Genomic DNA, 27,452 nt, shown 5'->3' on the forward strand with positions numbered 1-27,452 from the left:
GTTGGACATTTTGGTTGGAAGGTAGCCACTAAAGAATAGGGCCCTGCTGCCCAGGTTATGCAACAGATCAGCCTATAGAGACAGAAGAGCAGTCTAGGAGCCAGGTGGTATTGAGAGATTCTGAGGAGGCACATAAAATTATATTCAATATTTTATAAGAACATAATATAACATGTAAGAAAGACGAAACCAAAAAAAAAAAAAAAAACACAAAATCTGCCACAAAAATAGGGTAAAAGTGAGGGTGAATGCAAACCCTAAGAGTCATTCTGCTATAGCATTTATATCTCATACTTCATCGCTGTGCTTTGGTGATGACATTCTGTGACATTAAGCACCTGAGACAATCAAAAATTAGATTTCAGGGATCTTAGCAAACCTTACAGAACTCTGAAGGAGTCTGAGGAAGAAAAACTCAGTCCTCTTCCTGTGTTACACCCTTCTCTCAGACAACCACCACACTCACACTTCTGATGTAAGATGTGAGGTTCTCCCCACCAAGTGATTCTGTGACACCACCTGGGTGTCCTACAATTTAACTCAATTTTAACACTATCTACCTGCAGATAGCATCAGATCCCACAGGTTAAGGAATCAGTCCCACAAACCTACCGCCTCCCTTCAGACGCGAATCGCATCTGTGCTTCTGACCAACAGGCTATAAATGTGAGGTTCCCATAATCCCAGGGATTCAAGTAATTTGCTAGAGCAGCTCACAGAACCCAAGACAACAGTTTACTTACTATTTACCAACTTATCATAAAAAGATATGGCAAAGGATACAGATGAACATCCAGATAGAAGAAATGCATGGAGCAAGTTACGTGGGAAAGGACACAGAGCTTCCATGCCCTATCCAGGCAGCCAGTCTCCTCCCAGCATCTCCACATGTTCACCAACCTAGAAGCTCTCCAAACCTCATACTATTTATAGAGACTTCCTCATGTTAGGCATGATGTATTATTTAACTCCATTTCTAACTCTCTTCCCATGTGTGAAGAATGGAAGTGGAGCTGAAAATTCCCAGCCTGTAATCATGGACTGGTCTTCCTGAAAACCAGCCCCCATTTTGGAGCCCACCAAGAATCACCTCATTAGAATAAAAGACACTACTATCACCCAGGAAATTCCAAAGGATTTAGGAACTCTATGTCAGGAACCAGGGTCAAAGACCAAATACTAGAATGAGAAAATGTTCTTAGTATTGTCATTAATGAGGAAATTAGAAGAGTTTTAGGAGCTCTATGCCAGTAACCAGGGTCAGAGGCCAATAAATATATTTTATATTATCTCACAGAGTCAAATTATAGATTTTACCACAACCATGCTACATGAATCACAGACCTACTCTATATAATCTAGATTTACATTCATCTTTACAGAATACCTCCCTGTCTGGCCACATCTTATTCTTGGGATAAAAAATATTTTGAACTAGGGACACATGGCTCAGTTGGTAGAGCATGTGATTCTTAAAATCGGAGTTGTGAGTTCGAACCCCACACTGGGTGTGGAGACTTCTTAAAAATAAAATCTTTAGGGGCGCTTGGGTTACTCAGTCAGTTAAGCATCCCACTCTTGATTTCAGTTCAGCTCATGATGTCACGGTTCAAGGGATCGAGCCCTGCATCAGGCTCTGCACTGACAGCATGGAGCCTGCTTGGGATTTTCTCTCTCTCTCTCTCTCTCTCTCTCTCCCCCTCTCCCACTCATTCTCTCTCACTCAAAACAAATAACCTTAAAAAATTTTTAGTAAAATCTTTAAAAAATGTATTTTTTGAACTAAAGGAGCCTCTGTCCCAGAAGCTGGTTGGCAGAAACTTAGCCTTCAGTTAAATTTTATACACTAAAAATGTTGCTAAACTACTCATATTTACTTTAGCCATTTTTTCAACTAATCACTTATCAGTATAGTTAACATTATGGATATTGGAGGTATCTGACATCCATTCCATTCCTCCTCCATTGTGCAGCAGCCAGGAAATTAGGATGAGATAGTACTCACTCCCAAGGACAGAAATGAAGAATGTGTATCTGACTGGTACATTGATGATTCTCAGAAACCAGTAAATCTTCCTTACAGTGGTAATATAGGTCTAAAGTTAGGAATCCCTCTGGTCACAATAAAGTGGCACAATATCAGCATGAAGTTAAGAAAAGTTATTTAATGATTATGAGTAGGGCACATCTGCCTGCCAACAGATAGATGAGAAAAAAAGAAGTATATGGCCCCAATGATTGCTGAAATCTATTACTTAACATGAGGGGAACCAGTTTAACAATGAAGCCAATCCTGTGGATGACAGATGAGAAAAAGAGAAAGAACTGGGCTCATGATGACATCCTTTAAACTGCTAGACCAGTCAACCCTGAAGCCTAGAATTTCTAGCTACACATGCCAATAAAATTCAATTATATAAGCCAGTATTTTTATTAATACATAAACTTAAAAGTGTATCAACTGGTATCTAAAGAACTGTGTTATCTTTCTTTCCATTGTGCTTATCCCATTTGCCTATTTTATCTTGCTTAAATCACCACTTCACATTTTGTTTTTAAATGAGCCTTCAAAGAGCCAACATATGAACACACACAATTCATTCCCCCAAAACTAGACACTGAACACCATTATTTCAATTATTCTACATCAGTCCTCCAAAAGCATAAAGCAAATTGCCAGTTTAAAGCTCTGTTCAAACAGGAATACTTCCATTTTGCACCCAATCCAAGTAACTGAGGAAATTCAGACCAAACTTAACATGCTTAATATGCTAGACAATGAAGAAACTTTCCAAAAGAGCTTAGTAAATACATCCTACAAAGTTTATACACCAGTAATTTTTAGCCCTGGGAGGAGGGATGGCAAGAGTTGTAAGACTCTCAGAGAAACTGAGTAAAGCTCCTTAGAAAAACACGTCTCCTTGTTTTAACTGCCTCTATCTAGTTGGTGAGGAAAGGATTCCTGTTCTAGGGTTATAGGGATGGCCAAACATATAACACCTGACACTGAACAGGTACAAAAAACAGTAGTCACATATACTCACAGTGTCGGGGAGGAAGACTGCCATATTCATGTAGGGTCACAGAGGGGTTGCCCTCCAGAACACAGTGAACTACTAGGGGTGTGGGAGGCAGGCTTTGCAGTACCAAGAGGGTGAGGTGTCCCCCAGCTCCTACAGGCTTATTTAAATAATTCTGCAGCCAGGAGGGAAATGAAAGCTGCTATTCACAGATAAGCAGAAACTGTACCTGATCTATCTAATAAGGAAGGTTGTTTAGCAAGGGGATCTTATCCTCAGGAGCAAAGTAGGGAACATTCTCAAGATATAACATTAAAAAGTTTAACTTAAAAGGCACAACAAAATAATATTTTTTAACAATTAGATTATCAAATATCAAAAAGTATAAGTATATACTCATACACAGATCAAGCATCACAATAAATGCTCATTGCTGGTAGAAGGATAAACTTCTAACCTCTGCAGAGGGTAATTGACTATTATCCATCAAAATGTTAATGCACATACCTTGAAACCAGCACCCTACTCCAAGGTATTTATCCTATGGATAAATGGATATTTATGGACATATCCTCACATATGTATGTAATATACAGACATTAGTTGTAGCTTTGCTTGTAACAACAAAAGACCTTAAATAACATAAATATCCTTTAATAAAGCACTAGTTAAGTATATTTGGCATACCCATACAATGAAATATTGGTAACTTTTAGGGGCGCCTGGGTGGCTCAGGTCATGATCTCATGTTTGTGGGGTTCAGGCCCGACATCAGGCTCTGTGCTGACAGCTCAGAGCCTGGAGCTTGCTTTGGATTCTGCATCTCCCTCTCTCTGCTCCTCTCCCACTGGCTCTCTCTCTCTCTCTCAAAAATAAATAAACATTAAAAAAAATTTTTTTAAAGCATAAGGTAGAGGAATTGTAGGAGAGGGGAAAATGGGTGGTGGGCATTAAGGAGGACACTTGTTGGGATGAGCACTGGTTGTTGTATGTAAGCAATGAATCAAGGGAATCTGCCCCCAAAACCAAGAGCACACTATACATGTATGTTAACCAACTTGACAATAAATTATATTTGAAAAATAAAAATAAATAAAAAATAAAATAAACAGCATAAGGTAGTTCTAAATGTACTGACAAAAAGATTTCTAAGATATACTGTTACAGTAAAAATGCAATGTATAGAACATTGCAGCAGGTGAACAATCATTTGTATAGGGAGAATATATACACACAAATATGATTCAAAATGTATAGAATATCTCCAAAAAGACACCCTAAAATTGAAAACTAGTTTGCCTCTAGAGAACTAGATGGCTACGGATCAGGGAAGGGAGTTTTTTTTATTATATTCTTCACGCCTTCTAAATTCCTTACCATGTGATGCATTACTTGTTGTTTTAAGTCATGAAGAACTACATTTTATAATTCTATTCATATGAAATACCCAAAACAGGCAAATCCATAGAGACAGGAAGCAGACTGGTGGTTGCCAGGGGCTATGTAGAAGTGGGGAGTGGAGAACTGATTGCTTAATTGGTCTGGGTTTTCTTTTAGCATCATGAAACTGGAATTAGATAGTGGTGACTGTTGCAAAACATTGTAAATATGCTAAATGCCACTTAGTTGTACACTTTAAATAGTTAAAATGGTGAATTCTATGTTATGCATATTTTATTACAATAAAAAATTAAACATTTATAAACTAAATATAAAACCAATAAAATTAAAAATCACATTAATTTAATATGATAGTGATACCTTACTGAAATTAAACCGTTATTCATGACATAAATATAATACCAACAGATTTGGCACAGGTTATTTTCAACAAGTTTTCTTTTCAACAAGATATACAATGGGTCAATTGTTAGACGATCTTAATTGAATATATAAAAACTGCATTTGGTAGGAGTAGACCACTAACACATTCTGTTCAGCCCTCTTCTCATTTGAAGACATGAAAACTTATAATAATTATATAAGGTGGCCATCTAAAAGATCCAGCATATGCTTACATGCACTTATTCACATCAGTTAAAAGAAAATACAAAATTCTAAGCTTCTCTAAGAATTTATAAACACCTGAGAATACACCCAACCATCTCCAGGGACTTCAAACCCAATTGAAAAATACTTATCTAATATCTACACCAGAGAAAGATTTTATCACTCCCTTTTTATATCCTTAATCTTCCCCTCTTCACTACCTCATTCCTGACAGCCTATACCATACTACTTTTAAACAAGATTGGCTCAGTCAGTAGAGAGTGCAACTTTTTTTTTTTTAAGTTTATTTATTCTGAGAGAGACAGAGACAGCGTGAGCAGGGGAGGGTCAGAGAGAGAGGGAGAGAGAGGGAGAGAGACAAGCCTAAGCAGGCTCCACACTGTCAGTGCAGAGCCCAACACGGGGTTGGAACTAAAAAAAAACATGAGATCATGAACTGAGCCAAAACTGAGAGTCGGACACTTAACCAACTGAGCCACCCAGGGGACCCAAGCGTGCAACTTTGGATCTCGGGGTTGTGGATTCAAGCCCCATGTTGGATGTAGAGATTACTTAAAACATAAAATCTCAAAAACAACGACAACAAAAAACAACAACTACCACCTCCTGGTACCCTGCTCTCTCTCAGGATACTATTCCTTCCCTTCACAACCAAATTTATTTTTACATACTTCATTTACTTATATTAACTTCATTTGCCTGTTTCCACCCATTAGTTACCTACTACAATATGACTTTTGTTCCACTTTTTGGAACTGTTCTCTCAAATATCACCAAACCCTGAAAACTATAATGTTCCAGTAGCTTCTTCTTGACTACTGGACTTCTCTGAAGCATTTCAAAGCCAAAAGACTTACCCAAAGGACTTAACTACAAGTTTTCTAAGATCCTTTCATTCAGTCATAAATTGTTTTTGAATTCATACTATTTGATTTAAAACCTGAACAACAGGGGTGCAACAGGGGTGCCTGGGTAACAGAGTCAGTTGGGCATCCGACTCTTGATCTCGGCTTAGGTCATGATCTCACGGGTTTGTGAATTCAAGCCCCACATCAAGTTGTGCACTGATGGCATGGAGCCTGCTTGGGATTCTCTCTCTCCCCTCTGCTCCTCCGCCGCTTGTGCTCATTCTCTCTCAAATAAATAAACTTAAAATTTTTTGTTTTAAAACCTGAAGAGAAAGTTCTTGCCTTAGGTGAAACAGGGTCAGGTAAATACATACAACACAAGATAGTGTGGTTGAACAGTTTGAGGGAGAACTAAGTCTCACCTTATAGTTCATCAGAATGAGAAGGAATCAGAAAGAATGAAACAATTTCTCTGTTTCTGAAGAAAGTAAATACAGTTCTGAATATCAGGAGGTCTAGAACTTCCTATATTAATTTTTGAAGACTGCCATAACAAAGTACCAAAAACTAGGTGGCTTAAACAACAGAATTTATTCTCTCAAAATCTGGAGACCAGATGTTCAAAATTAAGGTGTCAGCAAAGCCTGTTGCTCTCTGAAGATTTTAGGGGAGAATCCTTCCTTGCACTTTCTAGAAAGCTTCTGGTGGTTGCCAACAATCCTTGGTGCTCCTTGGCTTGCAGCTACTCCAATCTCCGCCTTCGTCATCATGTGGTCTTTCCCTCTGTGTTTCTGTGTCTCTCTCTCCTCACAAGGACACCAGCTTTGTGATTTAGGGCCTAACACAGTATGACCTCATCTTAAGTTGATTACAACTGCAAAGACCCTATTTCCACATAAGGTCACATTCGCAGGTACCATAGGTTACGACTTAAAGACATCTTTTTAGGGGACACAATTCAACCCATTATATATTTCCCCTCTTCCAGGCTTTAATTTTCTCAAGACTAGGCAAACAGCAGAGGCTGTAGACAAAAATAATAAATGAATGAATGAATGAATAAAATAATTTTTTTAAGACAGAGTGGGCGCTTCTAGCACATCTCCAAATAAGGCACATACCCTGAGCCATAGGTGAAGTCATTAGTGGTAGATCTACATCTTCTTTCTCACATAGGGACTATTATCTGCAAAGGAACAGGGTTTATAAAGAGACCTGAAGCACTCAGTGAAGTTCAATGGAGTGAAAATATACTCATCAGGGAACTTTCAGTTGAGAAAGAAACCAAACTTAAATCAGCTTATGCAAAAATGATATTAATGATGAAGTATATATTAAATATTATGAATTACTACTAAGAAATTTTAAGAAATATAAGCTGAAGTACTTAGAGATGATGTGGCATGACATCTGCAACTTATTTTCAAATGATCCAGAAAAAAAAGGGACATATAAGGGAGGGAGAAGCAAAAGATTAACAAATGCAGAATTTAGGATAATAATTATTCTTTCAACTTCTCTACATATAGGAAACTTTTCAAAATAAAAAGTGATAGGGGAAAATGACGACATATTTTAACTGGGACAAACAGATTTGGACAGTACTTCACGGTGGATTATGTGTAGGATTAAAAAGATGTGAAAAGGTGAATGTATACTACATGGATCTCTCATCTCCATACTTCTCCTCACACAACATCCTTCTCTAGTAATTCACCACAGAAAGCAAGATGTTTCTCACAATGCTCTTTTCCCCAATTAACCTCTCTCTGAATGAGAGGCAGGAGGGTGTCAGGAGGTTGGCAAAGGTTCCCCAGTCCAGTGAATGTACCAAATCAGAGAAGGGATTAAGGGATTAAGGGTTGAGTAAATTAACTCCCTCTTCAATTTATCTCAATTCTTAACTCCCTCCTAATATTTAGCAGGTTAGAGAGTGAGAAACTACAGAACAAAAATAAAGCAGCAAATCAGTAACACAGAATGTATTACAGAGTCTAAATATCACTCTCTGGTGAAGATTAGCTACCGTAATAGAAAAGAAAGAGGCATACATGGATCGTTATCTGCCACCAGCTTGACAGTAGAGAAGAAAACCTGGGAAAACAGGATATCCACTTAACAAAGATGGAAGGAAAATAAGAGGAAGGGAGAAAAGGAAAAAAGAAGGAGAGATTAAATCAGTGAGACAGCACAGCAGCTAAAGTGCCATAGCCAGAGCTGTCTCTAGGGATTTCAGATCCCTAGATCCAGCTCCAAAAGCCCTTTTCAACTTTGTCTTGACTCCAGTAACAGCTTTGAAAAGTTACAAGGAGCACATAAATGAAACTGAAGATCCTAGCCAGTTAGGAAAACACAGAATTCCTTTCTCCCACAAGAAGAAACTAACCCATTCAGAGGTAAATGTACTAATCATCACAAAGCTCAAGAAGTTCCTTCAAAAAGGGTTAAGTGCTTAAGGAATCTTATTGATTAGCACTGGTATCTTGAGAATGACAATTACTCTCCTATAGACCAGCAGATGGGGCTCTCTCCCTGAATCTGTTTATTCAAGCAAAAAATGAATAAAATGTCATTTGGAAAAATGTAGTCTTAATGTTGTCTTTCACAAGGTCAAATAAACACTAGTATACAACTCTATTCTTTTAATTACTTGTAGAATATTAATCTCTGACAGGTACAAAAAGAAACATAATCATTATTTTAACCCAATTCAACAATGCAGGGAGGGAGCATCTGTTAAATCCTTGGTTCTCCTTCAATTACATACCCTCATAATACAAATCTGATTTGGAGGTACTCTATGGACTATTATGAATTAACAATTTTATTCATTTCAAGTTCACCTCTCCAACTTAGCACTGTTAACATGGTTTTAAAATTTTTTTTAATTTTTTTTTAAAGCAGGCTCCATGCTCAACATGGGGCTTGAACTCATGACCCTGAGATAAAGAGTTGTATACTCTACCTACTGAGCTAGCCACGTGCCCCAACATGGTTTTTTAAAAAAAATTTTAATCAAACCTTTAAACAGAATTTATTGGAGCGCCTGGGTGGCTCAGTCGGTTAGGCGGCCGACTTCGGCTCAGGTCATGATCTTGCGGTCCATGAGTTCTAGCCTTGCATCGGGCTCTGTGCTGACAACTCAGAGCCTGAAGCCTGCTTCATATTCTGTGTCTCCCTCTCTCTGACCCTCCCCTGTTCATGCTCTGTCTCTCCCTGTCTCAAAAATACATAAATGTTAAAAAAAAAAATTTTTTTTAAATAAACAGAATTTATTTTGGTACTTGAGGAAAAGACCATGTTTGACCAACAAGTTTACAATTAACAGTCTTAGATACCTACTATAAAGTACAAGATTTGAATTACATGGTTATCAATCCAATAATTAAAGAAATTATGACAACATAGGGCGCCTGGGTAGCTCAGTTGGTTAAGCATCTGACTCTTGGATTTGGCTTAGGTTGTGATCTCATGGTTCATGGGTTCAAGCCCCACATCGGGCTCTTCACTGACAGTGTGGAGCCTGCTTAGGATTCTCCCTCTCCCTCTCTCTCTCTGCCCTTCTCCTGCACATGCTGTCTCTCAAAATAAAAATAAAAAAAAAAAAAAAAAAAAAAGACTGAAAAAAGAAATTGTGGCAACAAAAAAACAAATTGCCAAGAACCTAGGGGTATTTCAACACTTTTCAAATAGAACATTCAATTTTGAAAATAGTCAACTTAAATAATACTGTACTACAACTGGTCAAGTGTAAACCTAATCAATAAAAAGCAGTCTTACCTGTATGAGGTGGATCTAATGTTGCCATTACAGATGCTTCAAGACAGTGTTTTCCATTGTAATTATGCCCATGATTAATTTCTCTAGCACTTCCGTCAGTAGGCAGATTTAAACTGCATATTTGGGTATTATTTTGTAACTGGAGAAAGGTATTCTTATTTGCAGAAACCTAAAAGAAGGAAATATGTATTTTATGCAGAAATTAAATCTAATTTTCCATATTTTTATATAATAAATTCCTAATTTAAAATATGAGCTACCAACTTTTCTATATCTTAAAAGGAAATAGGCATTTTAAAATAAATTAAAAATCCAATTTTACTGTCTACTAAACTATTAAACTTTTAATTATGTTATAAAAGCTATAGACATAATAAAATGAAAATTATGCTTATAATTATAGTGTAAACAATGTATCAGAACAGTTTTTAAACATGTCATAACAAGCCATTCTCAGAATCAACTGTGTTTTTTTCTTGCCAAATTTCTCAATATTAAAATCAATACTTAAATATTCTCCATTTTTATGTGGGATAATGGTACTGTCACTGTGTTGGTTACAGAGACAAATACTGAACTGTTTACAAATGAAAAGATATTCCTGGGATTTGCATCAAAATAATGAGTAGATTGCACCGAAAATAATAAGACACCTAGGAATAAACCTAACCAAAGGTAAAAGGTAAGAGGTAAAAGACCTATACTCTGAAAATTATGAACACTGATGAAAGAAACTGAAGATAACACAAAGAAATGGAAAGACATTCTATGCTCATGGATTAGAAGAACAAATATTGTTCAAATGTCTATACTACCCAAAGCAATCCACACATTTAAGGCAATCTCAATCAAAATACCACCAGAGGAGCCTGGATGGCTCAGTAAGTTAAGTGGCCGATTCTTGATTTCCACTTAGGTCATGATCTCACAGTTCATGAATTCAAGCCCCACATGGGGCTCTGTGCTGACAGTGTGGGGCCTACTTAGGACTGTCTCTCTCTCCCTCTCTCTCTGCCCCTCTCACACACAAACATGCCTCTCTCTCTCTCTCTCTCTCTAAATTTTTGTTTTAAAAAAACAAAATTACCACCAGCATTTTTCACATTACTAGAACAAACAATCCTAAAATTTATATAGACTCCAAATACACAAAGCAACCCTGAAAAATCAGAGCTGGGGGGATCACAATCCCAGACCTCAAGTTATATTACAAAACTGTAGTAATGAAAAGAATATAGTACTGCCACAAAAATAGACACATAGTTCATAGAACAGAATACAAAACCCAGAAACAAACTCACAATTATATGGTCAATTAATCTGCGACAAAGCAGGAAAGAATATCCAATGGAAAAAAGGCAGTCTCTTCAGCAAATGGTGCTGGGAAAACTGGACAGCTCCATGCAAAACAATGAAACTGGACCACCTTCTTACACCATACACAAAAATAAATTCAAAATGGATTAAAGACCTAAATGTGAGACCTAAAACCATAAAAATGCTAGAAGAGAGAGCACAGATGGTAATTTCTCTGACACTGGCTGTAGCAACTTTTTTCTAGATAGGTCCCCTGAGGCAAGGGAGACAAAAGCAAAAATAAACTACTGGGACTACATCAAAGTAAAAAGCTTCTTACACAGCAAAGGAAACAATCAACAAAACTAAAGGGTAACCTACAGAATACGAGAAGATATTTGCAAATGCTATATCAAATAAAGGGTTAGTATCTAAAATATATTTAAAAAAAACTTACACAATACACCCAAAACAAATAATCCAATCAAAAATGGACAGAAGACATGAATAAAAACTTCTTCAAAGACATACAAATAGCCAACATACACATGAAAAGATGCTCAACATCACTCATCATCAGGGAAACGCAAATCAAAACTACAATAAGGCATCACCTCACACCTGTCACAATGGCTACACAATCAACAACACAGGAAACAAGAGATGCTGGTGAGGATATAGAGAAACAGGAACCCTCATGTATTATTGGTGGAATGCAAACTGCTGCAGCAACTGTGGAAAACAGTATGGAAGTTCCTCAGAAAGTTAAAAATAGAACTGTCCTATGATCCAGTAATTACACTACTAGGTATTTACCCAAAGAATACAAAAACACTAATTCAGCCAGGTGTGGTGGCATGCACCTGTAGTCTCAGCTACTCAGGCTGAAGCAGGAGGATTGCTTGAGCCCAGGAATTCTGGACTGTGGCACGCTATTCCAATTGGGTGTCTGCACTAAGTTTGGCATCAATACGGTGACCTCCTGGGAGCGGGGGACCACTAGGTTGCCTAAGGAGGGGGTGAACCAGCCCAGGATGCAAAAACACTAATTCAAAGTATTATGCATCCCTACGTTTATAGCAGCATTATTTACAATGGCCAAGATATGGAAGCATCCCAAATGTCCATCAAATGATGAATGGATAAAGAAAATGTGGTGGTACACGCACACACACACACACACACACACACACACACACACAGAGGAATATTATTCAGCCTTAAAAAAAAGAATGAAATCTTGCCATTTGCAACAACATGGATGGAGATAAAGAGTATAATGCTAAGTGAAATAAGTCAGAGAAAGACAAATACCACATGATTTCACTCATATGTGGAACTTAAGAAACAAAACAAATGATGCACCAAAAACCATAAAATACCTAGGAATAACCCTAAACAAAGAGGTAAAAAATCTAAAGTTTATGAAAAAAATTGAAGATGACACAAAAAAATGGAAAAACATTCCATGCTCATGTATTGAAGAACAAATATTGTTAAAATGTCAACACTACCCAAAGCAATCTACATACTCAATGCAATCCCTATCAAAAATAACATCAGCATTCTTCACAGAGCTAGAATAAACAATCTTAAAATTCATATGGAACCCGAAAAGACACGAAGAGCCAAAGCGATCCTGCAAAAGGAAACCACAGCTGAAGGCATCACAATCCCAGACTTCAAGCTGTATTACAAAGCTGTAATCATCAAGACGGTATGGTACTAACACACAAACAGACACAAAAATCAATGGAGAACCCAAAATAGAGAACCCAGAAATGGACCCACAAACATATGGCCAACTAATCTTTGACAAAGCAGGAAAGAATATCCAATGGAATAAAGACCGTTTCTTCAGCAACTGGTGCTGGGAAAATGGACAGTGACATGCAGAAAAATGAAGCTGGATCATTTTCCTACACCATGCACAAAAATAATCTCGAAACGGATGAAAGACTTAAATGTAAGACATGAAGCCATCAAAATCCTAGAGGAGAAAACAGGCAAAAACCTCTTTGACCTTGACAGCAGCAACATCTTATTTGACATGCCTCCAGAGGCAAGGGAAACCAAAGCAAAAATGAACTATTGGGACCACATCAAGATAAAAAAGCTTCAGGGCACCTGGCTAGCTCAGTTGGATAAGCGTCTGACTTTGGCTCAGGTCATGATCTCATGGTTTGTGAGTTCAAGCCCATGTCAGGCTCTGTGCTGACAGCTGAGAGGCTGGAGCCTGCTTCCGATTCTGTGTCTCCTTCTCTCTCTGTTCCTCCCCTGCTTGCACTCTGTCTCTCTCTCTCTCTTAAAAGTAAAAAATAGGGGCGCCTGGGTGGCACAGTCGGTTAAGCGTCCGACTTCAGCCAGGTCATGATCTCGCGGTCTGTGAGTTCGAGCCCCGCATCGGGCTCTGGGCTGATGGCTCAGAGCCTGGAGCCTGTTTCCGATTGTGTCTCCCTCTCTCTCTGCCCCTCGCCCGTTCATGCTCTGTCTCTCTCTGTCCCAAAAATAAATAAACGTTGAAAAAAAAAATTAAAAAAAAAGTAAAAAATAAAGATTAAAAAAAAAAGATAAAAAGCTTCTGCACAGTGAAGGAAATAATCAGCAAAACTAAAAGGTAACCAATGGAATGGGAGAAGATATCTGTAAATGAAGTATCAGATAAAGGATTAGTATCCAAAATCTATAAAGAACTTATGAAACTCAACACCCAAAACAGAAATAATCCAGTGAAGAAATGGGCAAAAACAGGTCTTCTCCAAAGAAGACATCCAAATGACTAACAGACACATGAAAAGATGCTCAACATCACTCATCATCAAGGAAATACAAATCAAAGCCACAATGAGATATCACCTCACACCTGTCAGAATGGCTAACATTAACAACTCAGGCAACAACAGATGTTGGCGAGGATGCAGAGAAAGAGGAACCCTTTTGCACTGCTGGTGGGAATGCAAACTGGTGCAGCCACTCTGGAAAACAGTATGGAGGTTCCTCAAAAAATTAAAAATAGAACTACCCTATGACCCAGCAACTGTACTACTAGGTATTTATCCAAGGGATACAGGTATGCTGTTTCAAAGGAACACATGCACCCCAATGTTTATAGCAGCACTACCTACGATAGCCAAAGTATAGAAAGAGCCCAAATATCCATTGACTGATGAATGGTTAAAGATGTGGTACATATATGCAACGGAATATTACTTGGCGATCAAAAAGAATGAAATCTTGCCATTTGCAACATGGATGAAACTAGAGTGTATTATGCTAAGCAAAACAAGTCAGTCACAGAAAGATAAGTATCATATGACTTCACTCATGTGTGAAATTTAAGATACAAAACAGATTAACATAAAGGAAGGGAAACAAAAATAATACAAAAACAGGGAGGGAGACAAACCATGAGAACTGAGGGTTGTTGGAGGGGTTTGGGTGGTGGGATGGGCTAAATGGGCAAGGGGCATTAAGGAGGGCACTTGTTGGGATGAGCACTGGGCATTATACGTTAAGCGATGAATCATTAAATTCTATTCCTGAAACCATTATTACACTATATGTTAACTAACTTGGATGTAAATTAAGAATGCTAATGATGATAATAGTAATAAGAAACGAGCAAAGGGGAATTAAAAAAGAACAAGAGACAAACCAAGAAACAGACTCTTAACTATAGAGAACAAACTTATGGTTATCAGAGCAGAGGTGGGGGTGGTGAGGATGGGTGAAATAGGTAATAGGGATTAAGGGGTGCACGTGTCATGACAAGCATTGGGTGATTAAAATAAAAACTTAAGGGGCACCTGGCAGGCAACTCTTAATCTCAGGGTTGTAAATTCAAGCAGCATATTGAGTGTAGAGATTACTTAAAAATAAAATATTTAAAAATAAAAACTTTACAAAATTAATGAGTAAAGAGGAACTAGGGAGGGAACTGAAGAGGTAAAAATATAACAAGACTGGCCATGAACTGATGATCATTGAAGCTAAATAATGGGTGCATAAAGGTTATATATATTTTTTCTCTATTTCTGTACATGTATTAGTTTTCTATTGCTGCTATAACAAATTAACACAAATTTAGTGGCTTAAAAACAATGCAAATCTATCATTTTGCAATTCTGTATGTTAGAACTCTGACTTGAATCTCACCAGGCTAACATCAAGGTGATCAGCAGGGATGCACCCCTTTCTTGAAGTTCTAGAATACATTTCCTTGTCTTTGCAAACTTTTTTTTTAATGTATTTTTTAATTTACATCCAAGTTAGTTTGCATATAGTGCAACAATGATTTCAGGAGATTACTTAATGTCCCTTATCCATTTAGCCCATCCCCCCTCCCACAACCCCCTCTAGCAATCCTCTGATTGTTCTCCATATTTAAGAGTCTCTTATGTTTTGTCCCCCTCTCTCTGGTTATATATTACTTTTGCTTCCCTTCCCTTATGTTCATCTGTTTTGTATCTTAAAGTCCTCATATGAGTGAAGTCATATGATATTTGTCTTTCTCCAACTAATTTCACTTAGCATAATAGCCTCTAGTTCCATCCACATAGTTGCAAATGGCAAGATTTCATTTTTGATTGACTAGTAATACTCCATTGTATATATATACCACATCTTTTTATCCATTCATCCATCATTGGGCATTTGGGCTCTTTCCATACTTTGGATGTTGTTGATAGTGCTGCTATAAACATTGGGGTGCATGTGTCCCTTCGAAACAGCATACCTGTATCCCTTGGATAAATACCTAGTAGTGCAGTTGCTGGGTCGTAGGGTAATTCTATTTTTAATTTTTTGAGGAACCTCCATACTGTTTTCCAGAGTGGCTGCACCAGTTTGCATTCCCACCAGCAGTGCAAAAGGGTTCCTCTTTCTCTGCATCCTCGCCAACATCTGTTGTTGCCTGAGTTGTTAATGTTAGCCATTCTGACAGGTGTGAGTGATATCTCATTGTGGTTTTGATTTGTATTTATTTCCCTGATGATGAATGATGTTGAGCATCTTTTCATGTGTCTGTCAGCCATCTGGATGCCTTCTTTGGAGAAGTGTCTACTCATGTCTTTTGCCCGTTTCTTCACTAGATTATTTGTTTTTTGGGTGTTGAGTTTCGTAAGTTCTTTATAGATTTTGGATACTAACCCTTTATCTGATCTTTATGATACTTCATTTGCAGATATCTTCTCCCATTCTGTTGGTTGCCTTTTAGTTTTGGTGATTACTTCCTTCATTGTGCAGAAGCTTTTTATCTTGATGAGGTCCCAATAGTTCATTTTTTGCTTTGGTTTCCCTTGCCTCTGGAGGCATGTCAAGTAAGAAGTTACTGCTGCCGAGGTCAAAGAGGTTTTTGCCTGTTTTCTCCTCTAGGATTTTGATGGCTTCCTATCTTACATTTAGGTCTTTCATCCATTTTGAGTTTATCTTTGTGAATGGTGTAAGAAAGTGGTCCAGGTTCATTTTTCTGCATGTTGCTGTCCAGTTTTCCCAGTACCATTTGCTGAAGAGACGGTCTTTATTCCATTGGATATTCTTTCCTGCTTTGTCAAAAATTAGTTGGCCATACGTTTGTGGGTCCATTTCTGGGTTCTCTATTCTGTTCCACTGATCTGAGTGTCTGTTTTCATGCCACGTCTTTGTGAACTTCTAAGTCATCCACATTCCCTGGATTTTGTCCCCTTCCTCCTTCAAAGCCAGATACTCTGTATCTCTCTGACCCTGCTTACATAACCACATTTCTTTAACACTCTCTTCTGTCTCCCTCTTCTAAGAACCTTTGTCATTAAACTGAGCGGACCCAGATAATCCAGGATAACCTCCCCACCTCAGGGTCTTCTTTAACATTAATCACCTAGTCCAAGTTCCTTTAGCTATGTAAGGTAACATATTCACAGGTTCCAAGAATTAAAACATGGATGTTTTTGGAGGTCCATTTTTCTGCCTACCAGAGTATATGTTTGAATTTTTTTAAATATAACTCACAATAACAGACATAGTTGCCATATCTTTATAAATATTTATCAAAATAAGTTTCAGAGTCAATCAAAAAACCTATCTTATAAGATTCCAAAGTCAAAACAATGAATAGAGGCCATAAATTTATTTTTACATACTTTCAAACTTAAAGAAACATTACAAAAATAATACAAGGAAATCCCTGATAGCACTTACCCAGATTCACCATTTATTTACATTTTGCTCCATTTGTTTTCCCTTCTTCCCTCTCTTTATGTGTATATGTGTGTTTATATTTGAGATAGAGCTGGAGACACTGTGCTCCTTTACCTCTAAATATTTCAAGATGCGTTTCCAAAGAGCAAAGACATTCTCTTCCACAATCACAGTAAAATTACCAAAATCAAGATTTAACATTGCTATATTATTATCTAACCCACAGTCCACATTCAAATTCAGCCACTTATCCCAATAATGTCTTTTATAGTTTTTTCCCTGAGCCATGGCCAATATCAGATCACATATTTAGCAAGCATGGTTCTATAGTCTCTAATCTAGAACAATTCCTCAACGTTTGTCTTTTGAGACTTTGACACTTTTGAAGAGTACAGGCCATTTTGTAGAATGTCCCAATACGGATTGTCTGATGTTTCTTATGATTAGCTTCAGGTTATACAATTTGGGCAGAAATACCACTGTTCATCATACCAAGAGGCACATACTACTGATTTGCCCCATCACTTAAGTATATATTTGATAAAGGTGTCATTAGCCAGGTCTCCCTGAAAAGTTAGTATTTTTCCCTTTTTTATTATTTATTTTTGAAAAAAAGAACAAGCAAGCAGGGGAGGGGCAAGGAGAAAGAGGGAGAGAGAATCCCAAGCAAGATCCAGTGCCCAGGACAGAGCCCAATGTACAGTTTGAACCCACGAACCAAGACCCGAAATCAAGAGCCAAACGCTTAACCAAGTGAGACACCCAAGTGCCCAACCTTTGTAAGTCTTAAAAACATGTTGTGGGACACCTGGGTGGCTCAGCGGTTAAGCGTTTAGCTCTTGGATGTCAGCTCAGGTCATGATCTCAAAGTTTCGTGAGTTTGAGGGGTGCCTGGGTGGCGCAGTCGGTTAAGCGTCCGACTTCAGCCAGGTCACGATCTCGCGGTCCGTGATCTCACGGTCCGTGAGTTCGAGCCCCGCGTCAGGCTCTGGGCTGATGGCTCGGAGCCTGGAGCCTGTTTCCGATTCTGTGTCTCCCTCTCTCTCTGCCCCTCCCCCGTTCATGCTCTGTCTCTCTTTGTCCCAAAAATAAATAAACGTTGAAAAAAAAAAAAAATTAAAAAAAAAAAAAAAAAGTTTCGTGAGTTTGAGCCCAGCATCGGGCTCTGTGCTCACAGCACAGAACCTGCTTGGGATTCTATCTCTCTCCCTCTCTCTCTCTGCTCTCCAGCCCACGTTGTCTTTGTCTCTCTCAAAAATAAACATAAAAAAAAAAAAGTCATCTAGGGGCACCTGGGTGGCTCAGTTAAAGTTTCTGACTTTAAAGTCAGTTAAGCATCTGACTTTGGCTCAGGTCATGATCTCACGGTTCATGGGTTCAAGCCCTGCATTGGGCTCTGTGCTGACAGCTCAGAGACTGAAGCCTGGTTCAGATTGTGTCTCCCTCTCTCTCTGCCCCTCCCCCACTTGCACTCTATCTCTCTCTCAAAAATAAATAAATATTTTTAAAAATCATCGTAAAAAGTATGTTGTGAGAAGATGCTTGAATCTATTCAAGTATCTTATTTCCTCAAACATTCATGCACTAGTTTGGGTATCCATTGAACTTTTTTTTATGGACAAATAAACACAGCTAAGGCCAACAACCACTATGGAAAGCAAGGCAGGTAAGGAGGAAAAAAAGTCGTTCTAGCCAATGTCCAAATATCTAGGAGGTATTTATGGTTCTCCATGCCTCAAACTTCCTTCTAGAGTTCATAGTAACCAGTCCAGTCCCTTACATTGTTGTAGAAATTACACAAATTGGGGGTGCTGGGTGGCTCAGTCAGTTAACCATCTGACTCTTGATTTCAGTTCAAGTCATGATCTCATGGTTCGTGGGATCAAGCCCCACATCAGATAGCACAGAGCTGGCTTTGCATCCTCTCTCTCTTTCTCTGCCCATCTCCTGCCGGTGCTCTCTTTTTCTCTTGCTCTGTCTCTCTCAAAGTAAATAAATAAACTTAAAAAAAAAAAAAAGAATCACACAGATTGATTCTGTTCCATGGATTAAGAACTAATGTGCAAACTCTTTGTTATAGAGCACACTAATATTAAATGTATTAATTCCTTTTAAAATCCTGTCATATTGGGGTCCCTGGGTAGTTCAGTCAGCTAAGCATCTGACTTCAGCTCAGGTCATGATCTCATGGTTTGTGAGTTTGAGCCCCACATCAGGCTCTCTGCTGTTAGCACAGAGCCTGCTTCTGATCCTCTGTCCCTCTCTCTTTCTGCCCCTCCCCCGTGAATGCACACTCTCTCAAAAATAAATATTAAAAAAATTTTATAAAAAGTAAAATCCTGCCATATTGTAGGTGCTTAAATGTGTTCCCATGTAATAAACATGCAACTTAAAATTCTTCCTTTATCCCCACAAATCATTCTTAAGCATATATTGTTGTATGCTAATAAGCTCCTTTAATTGGAGTACTTCAGCCCTGGCTTAAGAAACGGCTAAACTTTTGTTTTAATTGAGGCTTAACTGAGATATAACATATTAGTTTCAAGTGTACAGTGGAATGCTTCAAGATTTGTATATATTTCAAATTGATCACCACAATAAACAGTTAACATCCATCACCATACATAGTTACAAAAAATTTTTCTTGTGATGAGAATTTTTAAAGTCTACTTCTTAGGGGCGCCTGGGTGGCTCAGTTGGTTAAGCAGCCAACTTCGGCTCAAGTCATGATCTTGCAGTTCATGAATTCTAGCCCTGCATCAGGCTCCATGCTAACGGCTCAGAGCCTAGAGCCTCTTCAGATTCTGTGTCTCCCTCTCTCTCTGCCCCTCCCCCACTCACATTTGGTCTGTCTCTGTCTCTCAAAAATGAATAAACATTAAAAAATTTTTTAGGGGCGCCTGGGTGGCGCAGTCGGTTGAGCGTCCGACTTCAGCCAGGTCACGATCTCGCGGTCCGTGAGTTCGAGCCCCACGTCGGGCTCTGGGCTGATGGCTCGGAGCCTGGAGCCTATCTCCGATTCTGTGTCTCCCTCTCTCTCTGGCCCTCCCCCGTTCATGCTCTGTCTCTCTCTGTCCCAAAAATAAATAAATGTTGAAAAAGAAATTTAAAAAAAAAAAATTTTTTTTAAAATAAAGTCTACTTCTTAGCAACTTATGGCATCCATTATATTTTCTAACACTGTCACTTCTATTATGATTTAGCATTCCACTTTAAGGAAGAGCTTACTCTTCTCCCCATTTACTTATTTACTTATCTCAGTATATATTCAGACTCCTATATTATTCAATGAATTACCACCCACGAGCACATTTATTTTGACAATTTGTTCCAGATTTTGTATTTATCAGACCAAATAAAAACTCCTGAGGTTACCAAAACAGTACTTTTTAGTATGGAATAACTCAATCTAAGATAAATATTTTAAGAACAAAAGTTAGGAATGGAATAGACTAAGGTAAAGTTAATTGCCAAAGGTTCTCATGTTGCCTTGCTTAAAATAGCTGTATAATTTCAAAAATGCCTACTTAGAAAATGCCTAGTTTTAAAAAATAACTATTTAGTTTCTGATATAATTCAAAGAGTAAATCGGTGGTTTTGGTCTCAAATTAGTCCTCAGAAACAACATTAAAAAAAAAAAAAGGGGGTGCCTGGGTGGCTCAGCTGGTTAAGCATCTGACTTCAGCTCAGGTCATGATCTTGAAGTTTGTGGGTTCAGCCCCACATCAGGCTCTGTGCTGACAACTCAGAGCCTGGAGCTTGCTTTGTATTCTGAGTCTCCCTTTCTCTCTCTGCCCCTTCCCTGCGTGAACTCTGTCTCTCTCTCTCTCAAAAATAAACAAACATTAAAAAAAAATTTTTTTTAAACAAACAAAAAAAAAGAAACTACATCAAAAATTAAACCTTAAGTCAAGGGTGTCAAAATGATTAATGGGTAAAGAAAGTCTTTTTAACATCCTGGAACAACGAGGTATCCACATACAAAAGAATGAATTTGCACCCCTATCTCACACCATGCACAAAAAGGAACTCAAAATGGGTCACAGACCAAAATGTAAGAACTAAAACTACAAAACTCTTAGAAGAAAATATAAGAGACAAGAAAAAAAAATTCTGTAACTATGTGCAGTGACAGATGATAACTAGACTTATCATGATCATTTCACAGTATATACAAATATCATTACGTTGTATACCTGGATATAATGCTGTATGTCAATCATACCTCAATAAAAAACAAATTCGTTTTTTTTTTAGGTTCTAATTTTAAGTCATCAATACACCCAACATGGGGCTCAAACTCACAACTTCGAGATCAAGAGTCACATGCTCTACCACCTGACCCAGCCAGGCACAACAAAAAAAAAGTTCTTTAAAAAACAAAATACAGGGGCAGCTGGGTGGCTCTGTCAGTTAAGCATCTGACTTCGACTCAGGTCATGATCTCACTGTTCACGAGTTCAAGCCCTGCGATGGGCTCTATGATGACTGCTCAGAGCCTGAAGCCTACTTTGGATTCTGTCTCTCTCTCTCTCTCTCTCTCTCTCTCTCTCAAAAATAAACATTAAAAAAATAAAAATTAAAAAACAAAAATACAGGAGTAACTATTCATGACCTTCTTAGATATACTACCAAATCACAAGGACTAACATCAAAAAAATTAGATAAATCTAACTTAGTCAAAATTAAAAACTTCCGTGCTATAAATGATACTATCTAAAAAGTGAAGAATAACCAACAAAATGAGAAAACGTTTGCAAATAATTTATCTGATAAGAAGCTGTAGCTAGAATATATATTTTTTTAAAAACACTCTAGTGGCACCTGGCTGGCTCTGTCAGTGGAGTGTGAGGCTCATGATCTTGGGTTGTAAGTTCAAGCCCCGCATTAGGTGTAGAGATTACTTAAAAAATTAAAAATCTTAAAGAAAAAAAACTCTTACAACTCTATAATAAAAAGCAAATAATCCAGTTTTACAAGGGTCAAAGGATCTGAACAGACAGTTCTCCAAATAAAATACACAAATGGCCAATAAGCACATATAAAGATGCTCAACAACATTTAGCCACCAGTGACACACAAATCAAAACCACAAATGACATACTACTTCACCCACTAGTATGGCTACAATCAAAAAGATCTTAAGTGTTGACAGGGATGTGGAGAAACTGAAATCCTCATACACTGATGGTACAAATGAAACTACTGCAGCTACCTTGAAAAAGAGTCTGGCAGTTTATTAATGAAAGATTAAACAGAGTTATCATATGATCCAGCAATTCCAAACCTAGAAATATAACTAAGAAAAATGAAAACATATGTCTACACAAAAACTTACACACAAATGTTCATAAGCATTATTAAAAACTCATAATTTAAGGAGCACCTGGATGGCTCAGTTGGTTAAGCGTCTGACTTTGGCTCAGATCAGGATCTTGTGGCTCGTGGCTTCAAGCCCCTCATTGGGCTCTGTGCTGACAGCTCAGAGCCTAGAGCCTGCTTTGGATTCTGTGTCTCCCTCTCTCTCTGACCCTCCCCCACTCACCCTGTCTCTCTCTCTCTCTCAACAATAAACATTAAAAAACTTACAATAACTCATAATTTGAAAAGTGGAAACAATCCAAATGCCTGTCAACTGATGAACAGATAAATAAAATGTGGTGTATTAACATTAATATTATACAGTATGGTAGGCAGAATAATGCTTCCCAAAGACATTTATACTAATCCCCAGAATCTGTGAATATGTTACAAGGCAAAAGAACTTTGCAGATGTAAACTGTGCTCAAAGTAATCTCTCCTGGAATGGAGACTGTCCTGGATTATCCAGGTGGTGCAATCTAATCAAATGATTCCAGTTTGAGAGAACCAGAGACATAACAACATGGCAACAGAAATCATTGCTGGCTTTGAAAATTAAAGAAGGGGGCCAGGAGCAAAAAATAAATTCAGGTGGCCTATCAAACCTAGAAAAAGCAAAGGAAATAGATTATCACCTAAAACTTCCAGAAATTAATGCAGCCCTGCCAACACCTTGATCTTAGCCCAGTGAGACCTGTTTTGGACTTCTGACCTACAGAACTTTAATAGATTTGTGTTCCTTTAAGCCACTAAACTTGTAATTTTTTATAGCAGGAATAGAAAACTAATAAATTTGGCAATAAAAAGAAATAAATTATTGATACGTACTAAAACATGGATAAGGAAACCATTACACTAACTGGAAAAAGCCAGTCACAAAAAGCAATGAGTATGATGAACGTATGATTCCATTTATATGAAATGTCCCTAACAGGCAAATCTACAGAGACGGAAAAATGATTAGTGGTTGCAAAGCACTGAAAGAGTTTGGGGAAAATGGAGAATGACTGTTAATATATATAAGTTTTCTTTCTGGAGTGACGAAAATGTTCTTTTTTTTTTTTTTTTTTTTTTTTTTTTTTTAAGAGAGAAAGAGATTGCACCCGCACAGGAGAGGGAGAAAAAGAAAGAATCCCAAGCAAGCTGCACACTTAGCATGGAACCTGACATGGAGCTTGATCCCATGACTCTGGGATCATGGCCTGAGCCAAAATCAAGAGTCAGATGCAACTGAGTCACCCAGTGATGAAAATGTTCTAAAATTGATTTCTGTGATCACTGTACAACTCTGTGAATATAGTAAAGACCAATGACAGGGCGTCTGGGTGGCTCAAGCAGTTGGTTAAGCAGCCAACTTCAACTCAGGTCAGGATCTCAAGGTTCATGAGTTCAAGCCCCACATCAGGCCTGCTTTGGATTCTGTGTCTCCCTCTCTGTCCCTCCCCCTCTCATGCTGTCTGTCTCTCTCTCTCAAAAATACAAAAACAAAAAACAAAAAAACAAAAACAAAAACAAATCCACGATTGTAGTAGTGGGACTGTGTGGCATGTGAATTGTATCTAATTAAAGCTGCTTTTAAAAAAAGAAAGAAAGAAAGAAAAAAAGAAACCTTATTAAAAAAACAGAAACCTATGTTTTCTTCTGACATTGTGTCCAGAAAGAAATGTAGGCTAAAACAAACACATGCAGACCAAAAAACAAGTTAAAAACTAGCAGACTTTTTGGAGCACCTGGGTGGCTCAGTCAGTTAAGCATCTGACTCTTGGTTTAGGCTCAGGTCATGATCTCATTGAGCCCCACATCGAGCTCTGCACTGAACCTGCTTGAGATTCTCTCTGCTTCTCTTTCTGCCCCTCCCACCTCAAAATAAACTTTAAAAAATATTAGACCTTTTTAACCACAAAAAGACACAAAATAAATTAGAACAACCTATTAAAAACCAGGCAAAGGGGGTGCCTGGATGGCTCAATCAGTTAAGCAGCCAACTTAAGCTCAGGTCATGATCTCACAGTGAGTTCAAGCCCCGTATCAGGCTCACTGCTGTCAGTGTAGAGCGCACTTTGGATCCTCTGTCCCCATCTCTCTCTGCCCCTCCCCATTTGTTCTTGTGGGCTCTAATAAATTAAAACTTAAAAAAAAAAAAAAAAAAAGGCAAAGAACTTGAATAGGTATTTCTCCAAATCAGATCTACAAACAGCCAATTAACATATGAAAAGATGCTCAGCACCACTTTTCATAAGAGAAATGCAAATCAAGACCACAATGAAATACCACTCCTACTACCATCACCTACTAGGATGGTTATAATCAAACAAACAAACAAACAAACAAATAAATAAATAAATAAAATAACAAGTGTTGCTGAGGAAGTGGAGAAAAGGAAACCCTCACACAGTGCTGATGAAAACGTAAAACGGTGCAGCAGTTGTGGAAAACAGTTTGGTAATTTCTCAAAAAATTAAACACAGAATTACCTCATTACCCAGCAATTCCACTCCTAGAAAAATGAACACAGGGATTCAAATAGAAACTTGTATGCCAATGTTCATAGCAGCATTATTCACAACAGCCAAAAAAGTGAAACAACACAAGTATCCATCAATAAATGAATGGATAAATAAAATGTGGTATATACATACAACTAAATATTGTTCAACCTTATAAAGTTATGAAGTTTTGACACATGCTACAACACGGATGAACCTTGAAAACATTATGCTAACTGAAATAAGACAGAAATAAAGGGTAAATATCGTATTATTCCACTTCTATAAGGTAACTAGAAGTCAAATTTATGAAGAGAGAAAGTACAATAAATAGTGCTTACAAGGGGGTAGGTGAAGGAGGGAATAAGGAATTACTGTTTAATGGTTACAGAGTTTCTGTTTGGGGTAATGAAAAAGTTTTCAAGTGAAAACAGTGATGATGGCTGCAAAACAGGGGGAGTAAAATTAATGCCATTTATCTGGCACACTTAAAAATGGTAACATAGGGGGTGCCTGGGTGGTTCAGTCTATTAAGCAGCCGACTTTGGCTAAGGTCATGATCTCATGGTTCCTGAGTTTGAGCCCCTCCCCCCCCCCATTGGGCTCTGCACTGACAGTTTGGAGCCTGCTTGGGATTCTCTCTCTCTGCCCCTCCCCCACTTGTGCTCTCTCAAAATAAACTTTTAAAAACAATGGTAAAACGGGAAGGGGGGGGGGGCCTGAGTAGTTTGGTCAGTTGAGCACCAACTCTTGATTTCAGCTCAACTCAAAATTCCAGGGTTGTGGGATCAAGCCCCGCCTCCTGCTCCTCGCCGAGGATGGAGCCCGCTTGAGATACTCTTTTTCTTTCTCCCTCTCTCTCCACCCCCAACTCCGCCCCTCTCCCTGCCTCGCACTCTAAAAATAAATCTTTTAAAAAACAAAAAAGGTAAAATAGCAAATTTTATGTTATATATACTTTATCGCAATTAAAAAAAAAAAGGAGAGGCGCCTGGACAGCTCAGTCAGTTAAGCGTCTGACTCTTGATTTCGGCTCAGTCACGATCTAGAGGTTCTCAGGGTTGAGCCCTACATTGGACTCCAGGGTGTTGGTGTGGAACCTGCTTGGCGTTCTCTCTCTCCCTCCTCTGTCTGCCCCTCCCCCATGCTCACTTGCGTGCTTGCGCTCTCTCCCTCTCAAAATAAATAAATAAACCTTAAAAAAATAAAAGGAAAAGAAAAAAGGAAACATACAAAATAGTGACTGTAATCATTACATACATTGTCCCCTCAAATCACCTTGCCTAAGGTTTTCACTTATATGGTAATTTTAAAAAGAACACTGGTTACAATAATTTATTTTTACAATTCCTTCACAGAGGTTATTTTTTACTGTTAACAGTTTACTCTAGAGATCCAACTGCGTATCATTCCTTTAAAAAAATTATTTTAACCATTATTTTAAGGTTTGGGGAAGACTTTGTCAGAGACACTAAAAACTCCTTCAGGCGGTAAGTGTCGTTAACTCCTTAAATGACATGTTAAAAAAAAAAAAAAACATGCTTCTCTATATTATGCTTCTTTTATTTATTTATTTATTTATTTATTTATTTATTTATTTATTTTATTTTTACCTGAAGTAATTTTACATCTGGACTCATCTTTGTAATCTCTTCATCTGGACTTGGATTACTCCTTCCTGGTGGTATAAATTTTACTTTTTTGAAGGAATTCCCCTGCAACTGACTCGGTGCTGCAGATCGTCTCATATTCAGCAGTACCAACCTAAAAAACACCCAAAACAGAAATTACCTACGAATCTGACAGATTTAACCCCAAACATAAAAACAGTTCATCCCTACAACCCTATCTTTAAAAATATAAGAGAATAAACCTGTAAAAAGCCTTAGAAAACAAGTTTAACAGCTAGTAACATTTTATTTTCATCACAAAGAGCTACTGAAAAGAATATAAGATTTAAATTGAACGGTGTGAACTTGAGCATGTGGATTTTGATAATACTATGGATTAGATAACGATGATGTAGTCTTTGAAGAATGCAACCATTAAACCTCTAGGATACAACAACGTTAATAAAACAGCCAAGAACCAGCAACAGACCCGCTGTTTCTGCTTTTGGCCTTCCAACTACCATAGGCAGCAGCTATACTTCGTGACTTAAGTCGTTCCTCTCCTTTGTGGCCCCGCTAAACGTGCCTACAGACATCGCCTATTAATTAATCGGTTTATACCGTGCAACATAATGTAGACTAGCCCTGGGGGAAAGAAACCCAAGACCCACAGAAGCAAAGCAGGTGGACCGCTGGGGGACCACTGCCCAGAGTCGACTCTCCCTGGGACACTACCCCCCCCACCCCATCACAAACGCACCCCTACCGGCGGCCTTGGCACCAACCACCCCGGAGCCAAGAGCGAGGGCGTCCCTTACACTTCAGACCGCTCTCCCCGCCTCCCCCGCCCGCAGGAGACGGCCGCGG

General features: G+C 38.2%; 1 protein-coding gene across 4 annotated transcripts in view; it reads right to left on the bottom strand.

The window, feature by feature from the left end:
* The window catches only part of RAD54B (RAD54 homolog B), a 104,304-nt gene that overhangs the window by 76,577 nt on the left and 275 nt on the right, over positions 1-27,452 (bottom strand). Inside the window, exons 2-3 of one of the 4 annotated variants that reach the window (XM_003999976.6) lie at positions 26,589-26,739; positions 9,659-9,827 (exon numbers count right to left, since the gene is read on the bottom strand). In XM_003999976.6, coding sequence (XP_004000025.2) covers positions 9,659-9,827; positions 26,589-26,723 — 304 coding nt within the window. In that variant the 5' untranslated portion in view covers positions 26,724-26,739. Of the gene's footprint in view, positions 1-6,999; positions 7,065-9,658; positions 9,828-26,588; positions 26,740-27,452 lie in introns of those variants that run through there. The other 3 variants (XM_023248150.2, XM_023248149.2, XM_045049653.1) reach the window with 3 other exon arrangements.

The sequence above is a fragment of the Felis catus genome, chromosome F2 (assembly GCF_018350175.1).
Source record: "Felis catus isolate Fca126 chromosome F2, F.catus_Fca126_mat1.0, whole genome shotgun sequence".
NCBI lineage: Eukaryota > Metazoa > Chordata > Mammalia > Carnivora > Felidae > Felis > Felis catus.